The sequence below is a fragment of the Hypanus sabinus genome, chromosome 7, assembly GCF_030144855.1.
Source record: "Hypanus sabinus isolate sHypSab1 chromosome 7, sHypSab1.hap1, whole genome shotgun sequence".
NCBI lineage: Eukaryota > Metazoa > Chordata > Chondrichthyes > Myliobatiformes > Dasyatidae > Hypanus > Hypanus sabinus.
In genome coordinates this window covers 7,536,833-7,550,532 of record NC_082712.1, presented here as the reverse complement: position 1 = coordinate 7,550,532, position 13,700 = coordinate 7,536,833, and the positions used below count along the sequence as shown (strand labels likewise).

The 13,700-nt window shown below is 39.4% G+C and overlaps 1 protein-coding gene across 2 annotated transcripts in view; it reads left to right on the top strand.

The window, feature by feature from the left end:
• Window positions 1-13,700, top strand: part of htt (huntingtin) — a 264,099-nt gene that overhangs the window by 13,012 nt on the left and 237,387 nt on the right. For both annotated transcript variants that reach the window (XM_059974136.1, XM_059974135.1), the window contains exons 2-5: window positions 4,057-4,140; window positions 10,622-10,742; window positions 11,969-12,028; window positions 13,504-13,583. In XM_059974136.1, the coding sequence (XP_059830119.1) occupies window positions 4,057-4,140; window positions 10,622-10,742; window positions 11,969-12,028; window positions 13,504-13,583 (345 nt within the window). The remainder of the gene's footprint in view (window positions 1-4,056; window positions 4,141-10,621; window positions 10,743-11,968; window positions 12,029-13,503; window positions 13,584-13,700) is intronic.

Genomic DNA, 13,700 nt, shown 5'->3' with positions numbered 1-13,700 from the left:
CGTTACTGAGAGGTCCATGGACCCCAGGTTGGGAACCCCTGCATTAGGGACTTTTAGGTGATGTGTAGCTAGGCACATGAAACTGAGGGAAATGGGAGGATATGGATATCATGTAGGTCGAAGAGATTGGTTTAGTTGGCCATTTGCTTACTCATTTAATTGGTTCAGCACAACATTGTGGACTGAATGGCCTGTTCCTATACTGCTCTGTTCTATATTTTAACTTGTGAAATATACTGTAAATAAAAGTTTATTACATTGAATAATCAGGGTGGTGCTATGATGCTTGTGAATTTATTATGTTTGTGTTGCATGGAAATGGCTTCATCCAGCTCTGAGCTGAAACCTAGTTTAATGTATGTATACAGTATACAACCTTGAGATTTGTCTTGCAGGCATCCAATAAACAAAGAAACAATAGAATCCGTTCAGTGAAAATTCCCACTGTGAAACACCCAATGTGCAAATAAAAACAAATTGTGTAAACAATAAAAAGTAAACAAATATCATCAACTGCTGAGTCCTCAGTGCTATGCTGATGTCCACAGGCCACAGTTGCAGAGTCAGTTCAGTGCTGAAGCGCCCTGATCATATTGCACAAATAGTAAAAAAGAGTAAACAGCAAACACAAGGAACATGAGTCTCTGAAGCAAGACCGTAGATGCTGAGCATGCTCTGCACTGAGACAAGCCAGTCCAGATGTCCATTGACAGCTCCTGAAGCCGGCGGCATGGGACTCCTGCACCTTCTGCCTGCTGACCGCAGCGAAAGAGACCGGTTAAACTCAGACAAGCAGCACTGAACACCTGTTCATTTTCCACTCACCTTCTGAGTTTAATCTTGTTCGACGCTTCAATTGGCAAAGAGTAATAAACCAACCATGGGTTAGTGTTTCGTCATGAGGAAAAGACACAGAATCTTATCCACAGCAAATTCCCCAGAAGGCAGCAGAAGCACCAGAATATTCAGTCAGCCCAAATATACATTCTTAAAAGCAAAGTTCCAGGCTGCAATGGATCGAAATTCAGAATTAGTATATTCAGCGGAAGAGTATCCAGTAGTTTTATAAGCTGTCCGCAAGATGTCACGTTGGTCACTGGTGCCATCTTGCTGAAGGTATTATTTAACCTAGTTAATGATGATTAAGCATCCCAAAGTACTTTATAGTTAGTGAAGGTAATGCATGTGGAATTTAAACTTAAGATAACAGTGTAGGGGATCAGGGCACTATGGTGGCATAGTGGTTAGTATGGCACTGTTACACTTTGAGGCCTGGAGTCAAAATTCAGTTCTCACTGCTGACTGTAAGGAGTTTGTATGTTCTCCCTTGTGACTGCGTGGGTTTCCTCTGGATGCTCTGGTTTCCTTCCACAATCCAAAGATGTACTGGTTATGTAAACTTAAAAAACGCTGGACCAAATAACCCCAGCACAAAAAGTCCTTACTTATCTTTTCACCCGTTCATTTCTTCGAGCTCATCTTGCGAGTGAACTTGGTCCCGACATCAGGGGGAGAAGCTTTCTCATCCCTCCAGTGGTTCAACAAGTTCACTGCCTGATGTCAGAATTGTTAGAAGTTATAAGGCCAATGATACAAAAGAACAATCAGCCTGATAGACACTCCAGCCACTTTAATAAAGAAAGGTATGTCCTGTCTAATTTCCATCAGTCCTGCCTTTTGTCGAAACCGAAAGGTGTGAAGAACCAGGAAACATCTTATGTGGATCTGTGTGAACTTTAACCCTTATCTTGCTTCAAAGAAGCAGCTGTGAGACATTATTCAAACACACTGCAGTCACAGACATAGTCGGCACTTTATCAGTTATTAGATTAATTAATGATTGTAAATTGTCTTATGATTGGGCTATTTGGGTTGCTGGGTAGCATGGCTTGTTGGGTCATAAGGGCCTGTTCCTGTTCCATGTTGCATCTTGAAATAAATAAAATAAATTTCAGGTGAATGTAAGAGATGTGACTTTTTTTTCCAAATGAGAGTTATGCCAATTCCTGACTAATATTTACCTTCTGCCACATAACCAAAATGGATCATTGTTAAGTTGCTTTTTCTGTAGGAGCTACAATTGCTCCTATGTATCTTTTTTTTAAAAAAGTAATTAAAAAGGAATCATGACTTGAAGTCAGGGAGTTATTTCATAAAAGATGATCTTTAGGAAAAAGATGTTAAAGCTGTTATGTTCTTCCCATCAGTGATTGCAAGTAGAAGCTCCAAATAGAAATGATACAATTATACATTCTACGTTTTTGTATGTGTGTTGTGATTGAAGCAATGTATGTTTAATGTCTTAGCACAGAAATATGTCTAATTTCCTCAAAAACAATTACCAATATTAAATTCTTACAGTGATAATGAGAGCCAGTGGATCCATAATGCATGTGATTACTCTTTGGAAGAGTCATCTAGTTAATATTGTTCCCTAATGTAATTCTTTTTATTGGTTCATGAGATGTCATTTGAAATGGTTGATATCTGTTTTCAATCCCTAATTGTCCCTGAAATGGAGAAGATTTTAAGAGATGAATTCAGATGAATCTTCAGTGTGAATTAACCAGATCTTGTAAAGATGTTCTACTCCCAGAAGAGAACCAGATTGATTTTATGGCAAGCTACTTCTAGCTCTTTAAGTTCCTAATTTACTTGATCACTTGATTTTAAATTCCTTGGCTACCAGGATGTGAACTACTGTTTCTGCATAAATGGTCTGGGTTTCGGAATACACATTCAATAACTTAACTGTTGCGCTATTATACCCCAGTTTGTGTTCATACAATTCCATCTTGCAGTACTACAATGTAATCTAAATTTTTAGTTTTTTAACATTGAAAATAATTCAAGCTGGCCTAGAGAAATGTGGGTAGGGAGAGAATTCAACTGATACATTAACCCTTTCATTCACGAGAATGTTCCTGGAGAAGATAGGGTTAACATATAAGGAAAACTCAATGGCTCTGGGTTTGTACTCACTATCTGGAGTTTTGAAGAATGAGGTGGATTTCATTGAAAACTACTGAATATTGTAAGGCCTGGAAAGAGTGGATATGGAGGCAAATTTTCGAAGAGAGGAGACAGTCTAGGACCAGAGGGAACTGCCTCAGAATAGAAAGCTGTACCTTTAGAACAGAGATGAGGAGGAATTTCTTTGGACAGAGGGTGGTAAATCTGTGGAATTCATTGCCACAGATGGCTGTGGAGGCCAAGTCATTGGGTATATTTAAGGCGGAGGTTGACAGGTTCTTAATCAGTAAGGGCATCAGAAGTTACAGGGAGAAGGCAGAAGGGGATTATAAATCAGCCATGATTGAATGGCAGTAGAGACTTGATGGGCCAAATGGCCTAATTCTGCTCCTATTGTTTTATTGTTGTATGACAATAGATCATGGGGATTTATCAGGGGAAGATACTTGCGAATAGTTCTAGAAGATCCCAATTGCATACGTGACACAATATTTGCTTCTCCACCAGCCCTCACCATTGCTCAAATAACAAGTGTATTAGCAGAATATGCTGTGATGTCTGTTCTCTGTGTTTCCGTGCATGAGTGGTTGTTCAGTTGCCTTAGTGAACAGCAGTGTAATCCTTAATGACACCATGTTATCCGCTCTGCTAGATGTTGCTTGAAGCTGTTTTATGATACAAACTCACACGCAGGTAGGAAAGCTCTAATATGGAGGGGTATATGGTTTAATACTAGATTAAATGCTGAGGGTTGATTTGGCAGTTATTGTCTTTATGGGAAGTAGAATTAAATGAAATAATTTGTTGTAAGAATTTTGCACTCATATGGTTGTCATAAGATAATAAAACAACATATTCCTGAATGCACTGGAACTAGAATTGTAGTCACCTTGAATTGTGCAAGATTTAAATATGCTTTTGTCGTGGGTCTCTGCCATACGCTCCCTTTCCTTGTCACTAATCCATTCATTATAGTCAGTGTCTGGAATAAGCTAGGCAAGTTAAAACCCTATTATTTATTAAATTATTTTCTGGACACTCATGCCCTGTAATGCCTAATTATTGGTCTTTTCATTTTTCCAGGAAGAAAGAATCTGCCACAACCAAAAAAGACCGTGTGACTCACTGCCTGACCATATGTGAAAACATTGTTGCCCAGTCTCTTAGGTAAGTGACTTCAGTCTTAATAGAAAAATCTGTAACTGCAGATGCTGAAAATCAGAAATAAAAAAAATGGAATGCTGAATACTCAGCAGGTTAGGTAGTATCTGATTAGAAAGAAGCCTTTAGCATTTCAATTCTGATGAATGGTCATCGACCTGAGATGGAAATTCTGTTTTTTTTACCTTTACGCGTACTGACTGACCCCAGGCTGTGAGACTACTGAATCCCGTCACCACCCAGGTCTCATCACGTACCAAGTGCCTGTTGCATTACGCTGTTTACTTTTAAACTTGTGACATATGCACATTTTTATTTGTTAATTTATTTGTGGGAATATTGTTTTATGTGTTGTGTGAGCTATATGTACTGTGTTTTGCAGCTTGGTCTGGAGGAGCGTTGCTAAGTTTGACTGTATCCGTGTATACAGTTGAATGACAATAAACTTGAACTTGATAGCTCTGAAAAGCCCATTGTTCAAATGTGGAGAGGTTGCTAGTGATGGTTGGTGTTAGGTGGCCTAGAGCAAGCAGTGCACTTGCTTGGTGCTAAGGTGTGGGCTCAAGGAAGCAGTAAAATATTTAAAGACTTACAGTATTTTTCCAGTGAGATTAACAAGGTTGAACTCTCTTTTGGGGAAGGGATAAATATCAGAAGGAAAGAGAAAATTTTCCAGGGTTCTTTGGAACAGGGGAAGTACAGAGGACATAACTGTGGTGCATAAAATTGAGGGGCACAGAGTAAATAGAAAGAAGAAATGCCTTGCGGTTCCCTCACTTGATCTGTCAAAAGCCAGGGAACAGATTTAAAGTAATTGGAAGAGGGTTAGAAGAGAGATACAGAAAGGTTTTCTCACCCAGCAGGTGGCAGGGAATCAGACAGAGGAGAAATCCTCATCAGATTTTCAAAGCCATGCCCTGTAGGACTGTGAGATACTGGAAGCCGAGAAGCTGTTCTGCAGCCTGAGCAGGATCAATGGGTTGGGTGGCCTCCTCTGTTGTAATTTTTCTACTTAATTAGCTATCTGGGGTCCATGGAGTGTGGGAGGCTTGGCAGAAATACTACTACCTCTTAAAAAATAAATAAAACATTAGAGAAGGAAACAATCTTGGATAGCTAATGTTGAATATATTTTTCTAAGTATAGAATCAAGTTTAAGATATTACAGACCCATTGACATATTGCTTACCATATCTTATTTTAAGCAAAAATAATTAAAAACTGAAATCGTAGCAAAGAATAGTTGATGACTAGTTTCAAAAGGTTATATTTGATTAGTTTTATTGGTTTGTATTTTCTTTTACAGAAGTAAAATGAACAGTAGGATTTGGATAATGCAGCAATTTTAATATACTAGGATTTTCCAAGGGCTATTTATTAATAAAGAACTACACAGTAGAAAAATGAGCAAGTTCTGAGCTTTGTAGAGCCGAATAACAATTGGAAAGCAAAAGGATTAGCAAAAGGCAAAAATTGATGTTACAAGACACATTGTTGAGAATCAAGAAAATCCAAAACTTTGAGAGTGAGGTAAAACTAGAGGAATTGACGATACTGAGGAAGAGCAATGTATTAATAAATATACAATGTGTAATTATAGGTATGGTATGGTTCCGTAGTGTTAGAATAACATAATTACAGCACCAGTGACCGGGATTGAGTTCCACTGCTGTCTGTATGTTCTCCCTGTGGTCATGTGTTTCCTCTGGGTGCTCCGGTTTCCTTCCACATTCCAAAGGGTTAGTAGGTTAATTGGTCACATAGGTGGAATTGAGTGGTGCAGGCTCATTGGGTTGAAAGGGCCTGTTACCACGCTGTATCTCTAAATAAATATAATTACTGAATTGCACTGGTAGTAATTAAGTTGTGAGTTGTGATTGTTAGACAAGAGGCCAAATATTCCAATGGGTGGAAGTGGAAAAGGGTTCTGAGGACACAGAGTATCAAAAGTAGATGTAAATTAACCATAACACCATAAAATGCTGATAGCACACGGATTCATTCTAAGATAGAATTTTAAGGTAGAAAAGTTGTATTTAAGTTTCTTATGTGTGTAGGTTGAGCAAGCTCGGAGCGGAGGAGAATAAGAGGTGGCTTGATAAAGGTGTATAAGATGTTAGGAGGCAGAGGACAAGTGCACATTCAGAGATTTTTCCCCCCAGGGTGGAAATGGCTAATGCAAAAGTGCATAACTTTAAGGTGATTGGAGGAAAGTATAGGGGCGGGGGGGAGGGAATGTCAGAGGTAAGCTTTTTTTATACAGAGAATGGTGGCTGTGTGGGTAGTGGTAGAGGCAGATACATTTGGATCATTTAAGAGACTCTTAGATAGGCTTATGGTTGATAGAAAAATTTAGGGCTTTACTGAAGTGAAGGCTTCCATTGATTTTAGATTAGGTTTAAAAGTTGGCACAACATTGTGGGCCGAGGGACCTGTCCTGTGCTGTGCTATTCTATGTTCAGTGTTCCCATGTTAAAGATAGTATATGGAGCAGAAGAATTTTATCAGAATTGACATAACTGTCAATAATGTCCGACTAGACTTGGATTCTTTCTTTCTAGAGGCAAGAAAGTTGAGAAGCCTCTTGATAACAATCTCATCAATTATTGAACCAAATTTGATACATCTGAAACAAGGGTTTTGTTTCTGCTGGTGTGGGAGACCAAAATACATGCTTCTAGATATAAATGGTCGCCAATTGAATACTGTATTTGAAATAAATATCCCTTGACCAGGATGTGGAACTGTTACTATTGAGAAGATGAAAATAACATTAAGAAGCTGGTTAAATTGAAGATATTTTGCACTTGGAAATAGATGACATGGTGAGTGGGTGGAGAGGAATTGTTTGAGGAGATGGGTACTGAGCATTTAATAGGATGAATCTCCACCATGGAAGGTCTGAGCCCAGCTGTGAAAGGAGGAGGGTTGAGCCTGGGAATTGCAACCCCATCCCTTAAAAACCCAGTGCTACAGAAGCTGCAAGGACCTCATCCCTGGGAGGGGAGGGATCTTTGAAGATAGGCTACACTTGGGGACAGCTCGAAAGACTGGTCCTGGACAGAGTACTCTGGAGAGCTGCTGTTGTTGGCCTTTGCCCCACTAGGGCCTAAGAAGAATTAATAGAATGTTTTTGCTTCTCATTCTGTTGATGCACCAGGTAGTTGAGTTCAAACTATTCCGTTAAAATTGATTAAAGTAAATAGAAACTTGCCCGTACACTTCCATTCAGGATCCTTCCAGGTGAGGCAACACTTCACACTTGAATCTGCTGAGGTCGTCTGTTGTGTCCAGTGTTCCTCCTCTACTTTGGTGAGACCCGTCATAAATTGGGAGACTGCTTCGCTGAGTACCTCCACTCCATCCGCCAAAAGCAGAACTTTCTGGTGGCCAGACACTTTAATTCCAATTCCCATGGCCTTCTCTTGTGCCACAATGAGGCCATCCTCAGGGTGGAGGAGCAGCACTTTGTATTCTGTCTGGGTAGCCTCCAACTTGATGGCATGAATATCAATTTCTCCTTCTGGTAATAACATTTTTCCCTCCTCTTCTTCTTTTATTCCCCATTTTAACCTTTTACTACTACTCATCTGTCTATAATCTTCCCCCCAATGTCCTTCCTCCTTCCCTTTCTCCAATGGTTTGATTTCCTCTCTCGTCAGATTCCTATCTCTCCAGCCCTTGAACTTTCCCACCCACCTAGCTTCACCTATCAAATTCCAGCTATCCTCCTTTCCTTCCCTCCACCTTTTTATTTTGGCGTTTTCCCCCTTTTCCAGTTTTGAAGAAAGGTCTTGACCCAGAATATCGACTGTTTATTCATTTCCATAGGTATGCTGAGTTCCTCCAGCAGTTTGTGTATTTGCTGAAGTAAATCGAGGTGAATCAACAGACCCATTTTTATTGACCTTCGTGGAGTCCATTGTGCATAGCCCAAGGTTCAATTTCAGCTTGTCATTTTTAGAATTCTCTATCCAAGCAGGACAGGTGATTGACCTGTAACAGTGAACTCTGTTACAATTTTTTTTTGCTGCATAACTTGCTGAGTTTGTGTTTTTTTTTAAGATTTCTATGTATTGCAATTGTATTACACCTTTGTAAACTTAGAATTAGAATCTTCCCCCTGTAGAAGAAGTGTCATGAGAGGTTATAAATGGGTTTGGGCAAGTTCATGTATCCTATATGTGGCAAAGTATATGACTTAAAAAGGGCATTGGATTGAATTTGTACCTTAATGGTCTAAATTTTCAGATCTGGTTCTCTACCTGTATTTGATCTGGACACAGTCTAAAAGGCTGTTGAAGTTAATGCCTATGTTATCTCTGATTCAGATTATCACATCAAAACTCAGCGAAATGCATCGTTTACATTAACAACACAACCTAAGGGTATACTGGGGGCAGCCGCAGGTGTTACCACACATTCTGGCTCCAACATAGTATGCCCACCATGTTTATAGAGCATACAAGCTCATCAGCAATAAACGATAACAGTAAAACAAGCCCCTTGCCCACCCATGCGCACGTACATGCAGATGGTTCTCTCACCCCAAGACAGATCTTCTCAGGGCCTCTAGTGGACTTTTGGATTCTTTTTGGGTCGTAGCCCTAATTCAGATGTCACATGCAGTAAGTTTTGCCACCACCAAGAGTTGCAGTTTACTTTTCAAAATATATTTTCTAATATACCAGACGATTGACGAGGAAGAATTGATCTTGTGTTGGTTTGAAAGAACAATTGTATGACTGCATCACTACTTTATCATTTCCTGTTAGTCACCTTATATACAGATACTTCTGTACCTGGTATCACATATCCGTACCTGGTATCGCATATACTGTTATTTATATTTTTTGTGCTCTTTGTCTCAGTGGTTCTCCTTTACACCAGTTTACTGGAAATGACATTAAACAATTGTAAATCTTTAGCAACACACAAAAGTGCTGGAGGAACTCAGTAAGTCAGGCAGCATATATGGAGGGGAACAGTCAATGGTTCAGGCTGAGACCCTTCATCAGGACTGGAAAAGAAGAGGGGAAAATCCAGAATCATCTTCTCCCCTCCCCTTTCCAATCCTGATAAAGTTCAAGTTTGTCATTCAGCCATATATGAATCTAGCCAAACATAACAGCGTTACTCCAGGGCCAAGGTGTAGAACATAGTACCAACAGTCATACACAACACAAAAAATATATAGAACATATAAGACAGTAGTAAAATACAGTCACACAATATATCTAGTCCAAGGTCCTGAGCCCATGAATGTTACGTAGTCTGCAATTGAATACACTAGAGTTTGTCTTGTGCTGAGCAAACACTGGAGGGTGGCACTGACTCCAGCATGCACACCACACCACACTGCTTCCAGCACTCCAGTTGGAGCACACTGACTCTGGTGCAATCTCCTGGACGGCTGCAAACTGGTGATGCTGTGGCTTGGGGGTCTATTCCACACTGTGACCGAGGTCATGCAGCTCCCCTACCATCCACCCCCACTGTTCACCAATAGACCAGTGAGTTGGACTTGGAACGTTCCACATTAATAATGTCCAGCAGGATCTTGCAGTGACAAGAAAAGCACTTGCTCTTAGATTGCCCACCACCTTTGTGTACCCACTTTGACATCTCTCTGATGTAGGCCGTGGTATGGGCCGCAACAAGTCCAGCTCCTTCGGTTTCCCACCAATTAGCAACTCACTGATGGGGTAGACCTGCAGTTCTTCAAGTTCTTAATGTCCAGCAGGGTCTTGAAATTGTAAAAAAAAGACCATAGCTCCTTTGGTTAGCCCTGTAGAAGCTGCTGCGTCTGAGCGTGCTACCATCTTACCAGAAAGGTCTCTACCCGAAACATTGACTATTTATCCCCATCCATTGATGATGCCTGACCTGCTGAGCAATTGTACTTGATGCCCTAAAGGGGTATTGCATTGAGCACAGCTATACTTTTTGACTGCACAGATCTTTCACACCTGGTGCACTATTTCTGCATGTACAATGTTATGCATGCCTGGAACAGTTTTGGTCAGTATCACTAAGGAATGGTAGTGCTCTGACGTCTTGATTATTAAAACTTTTTCCATGGCTTAGCCTTCAGCCTATCAGAGGTATTCTGCTCTTCAGTACTAACCTCGGCCACACACCCAGGTGTCAGTTTGTTATCATTTCAGATGCTGAGGATAGTAGCTCTGGGATTCACTTCTTAAATCCTTCTAACACTAACAAGGTGCTTCTAAAAACCTACCATTGGAAATGTTTTGATTATTTGTTTCACTATCCTGCATGGTTTATTTCAAAGCCTGTTGAATTAACCCTTGTCACACAACAGCAAAATGTCCTTCAGATTTTTTACTGTTGTATGAGCTAGTTCCTTATTGCTTATGAAGGATGTGAGGCTATCTAGTGTGGGGGGGGGGGTGGTATAAATGTTATTTACAATCTTGATTTTGGAGAAAAATGTGTTTCTAATTACAGTTCCTTATTTACTTAGGAACTCACCAGAATTTCAGAAGTTGTTGGGAATTGCAATGGAAATGTTTTTGCTGTGTTGTGATGATGCAGAGTCTGATGTCCGGATGGTGGCAGATGAATGTTTAAATAAAATTATTAAGGTAAGTTGCACATGGCTTCATTCCTGCTGCTTGGGAGGCTTGGATGTTCTGATTTTGTTTTCTATACTTGTGCATTAAATTCATTTCTGTGACAAATAGTTGTTAATCAGTGGCAATAAGGGTAAGCCAGCGTGTGAATGTTATGAAAATCTATGAGAATGTGGCGGGTACGTGACCAGGTAGCCTATGGTCCTCTGTCTGTTTCTCTATTGAAGCCTGTATCCATGCTTTTTTTTCTGCAGGGTATGTCATTTGTCACTTCTTTGCCCACTGACTTGCAATGGCTTCTGGCTTCGCAAAATTCTCTCCCTTACTTTCAAATTATTTTGTTTTGCAGTCTGCTTGGATTCTAATGCTTCTTCCCTTGATTTGTTCAGCTTTGCACTTATCTTTCTTGCCTCACTCCCCAACAAAGATGATCTGTGCTCCTTCATGTTTGTTCAGTGATTCTGAGGGGTGATGTGGAGAGATCTGGGAGAACCTAGAATAAAGCCTCTCTGTTTAAAGATAAGAGATGAGATGAAATTCCACACCGCCCCACACATACAAGCCAGGTGGTGGTGAGTCTGTGGAATTAATTTCCACAGATGGCTGTGGAGGTCAAGTTGTTGGGTTCAGTATATTTAAAAGGGAGGTTGATTGGTTCTTGTTTAGTAAGATTGTCAAAGGTCATGTGGCAAAGGCGGGAGAATGTGGTTGAGAGGGCTAATAAATCAGCCTTAATGGAATGGCAGTGCAGACTCAGTGGGCCAAATGGCCTAATTCTGCTCCTATGTCTATGGTGTTATTGCCAATTGTAAATATTTGGCACTGTCCCTTCCCTAATGGTCCCCCGAAGAAGAGATTTTTAATATTTTATGACAGAAAAATGTTTTGATGGGTTAACCTCTGTGGTGAAACAGATTGGGGAAATGAATTTCTCTTAATTTATGTATTTATAACTTCTTTCTATGGTAGATTTTGAACTATTAAAGCTGTAATATAAGAAAATGTTTTGAAAATAATACATTCTACATATATTGGTGTTGATTAAGAGATTGGGGTGTGATTTTTGTCCTGTGATGCTATCAAATGTAAATAAAAATTGTTCTGTAATCTTGTTTTATTTGTGATTCTATTTACATAGTTAAATGGAATAGTCCCAACACTAATACTTGAAGTTTGTGTTTGCAGAATTTTTTAAATATTGTGAGAAATTTATTCATAATCAACTTTTTACTTAACAGGCCTTGACTGACTCAAACCTACCACGGTTACAACTGGAATTATATAAAGAAATTAAAAAGGTTGGTTAGCAATTAGAAGAATGTTTACAAAAGTAGTTTTATGATATAATTATCTGAAGTAAAATGTTAAAATGTCATGTATGTTTATGGAACATTGGGAGTTTAGCTGCTCAAACCTGGCCAAATGGAGCTCCATTTTCAAAACTCCTTGTGTGTTTTTGAAATCTTATTCACCTTTCAGTGTGATTTATTGAACCATACAGCGGAACACATTTTTAAAAATTTTAGCAGAATAAAATTTGTCTTTGTGCTGGTTTTAATTTCTCACCTTCAGTACCTATACATTTTAACAAATGAGTTGTTCTGAATCAGCATTTATTCCAATATAGAAATTAAAACGAAGATTTGCATTTGAACTGGAGTTGTCAAAGGTAATGATCTTGAACTCTTGTCAGTATGCTGTCATTGGGTCAACTTTATCCACCTGAAAACATAGATGTGACCTCTCTTGTCCCCAACATTTCAGTGCTACTTCATTCATCCTTGATTCTTGTTTGTACCAGAAGTGAAAAGATGCTAAATTCAAACAATTTAGTAGGCTAACAGTATGATTAGATATGATGGCGAAGTGACGAGGAGGTGAACTGCTTCATGCAGGCTGATTAGTTTAAAGGCTGTGTAGCTTTAAAACTAATGGAAAGTCATGTTTTGGGAGAAAATAATTACGGTATTAAATCAGTGATTGTATGACAGACTCTGGACTAGAAACAAATTTATTATAATCTGTAGCTTTTTAGCTAGGTTCTTTGTTGGAAATCTCAATTGGGCTGATCAGTGATGTTGGAATTACCAGGTAAATACTAACAGGACTTGAATATTACTGACGTTACCTGTACATGATGCCCATTGTTACACTCTCTTGGGAGGCAACTGGTAAATTAGTGTATGAGTGACAATTATGCTTATAAAATGCCTTTTTAGCCATTATTTTCCAACTTAATAGCTTATACTTTGCCCTCCCTCTTCCACCTGTAAGTTTGACCAGATTAGATTATAAAGAACACTTGTTTTATTCCTTATGAAAAATTTCCACCCCTTTACAAGAACATAGGAAATTTGGAAGTAGGCAGTTCAGTCCCTTTTGTGTCTTATTCCATTCAGTCGTAGCTGATCATATTTCACCTTGGCTCCCTTTAGTTGCACTAACTTTCAAATCCTTTAATATTTTAACAACTCTTAACCGTTTTTTTTTCCCCAAGGTATTTTCAGCTCCTGAGACTTCACTAACTTCTCAGTAAATGAATTGAGTGCTTTTACCACCCACAGGGTGAAGGTATTGTATAAGCCTCTGGGAGTTCCAATTCTATGACCCAGCAACAGTGATAATATGTGTGACTAAAAGGAAGACTTGGAATTTGATGATGTTTCTATGGATTTTGTGATTTGTTTCTTGGAAGAAGTAGTAGATTTGAGAGGTGTGTTGGTGCATTGTCATTCACTTTTCAACACAGCTGTTCTTTTCCTCCGCTACGCAGAATGGCTCATCGAGAAGCTTGCGGGCTGCACTTTGGAGATTTGCTGAGCTGGCTCATCTTGTTCGTCCACAGAAGTGTAGGTCAGTTACAGAATCACGTACATCATTTGTAATTTGTTGCTGCCTTTATATTGGAATAGCAATACCAGCTTGATGTTGTGAGGGCTTTCTATGCTCAACTCTACAAATTCTGTTCCC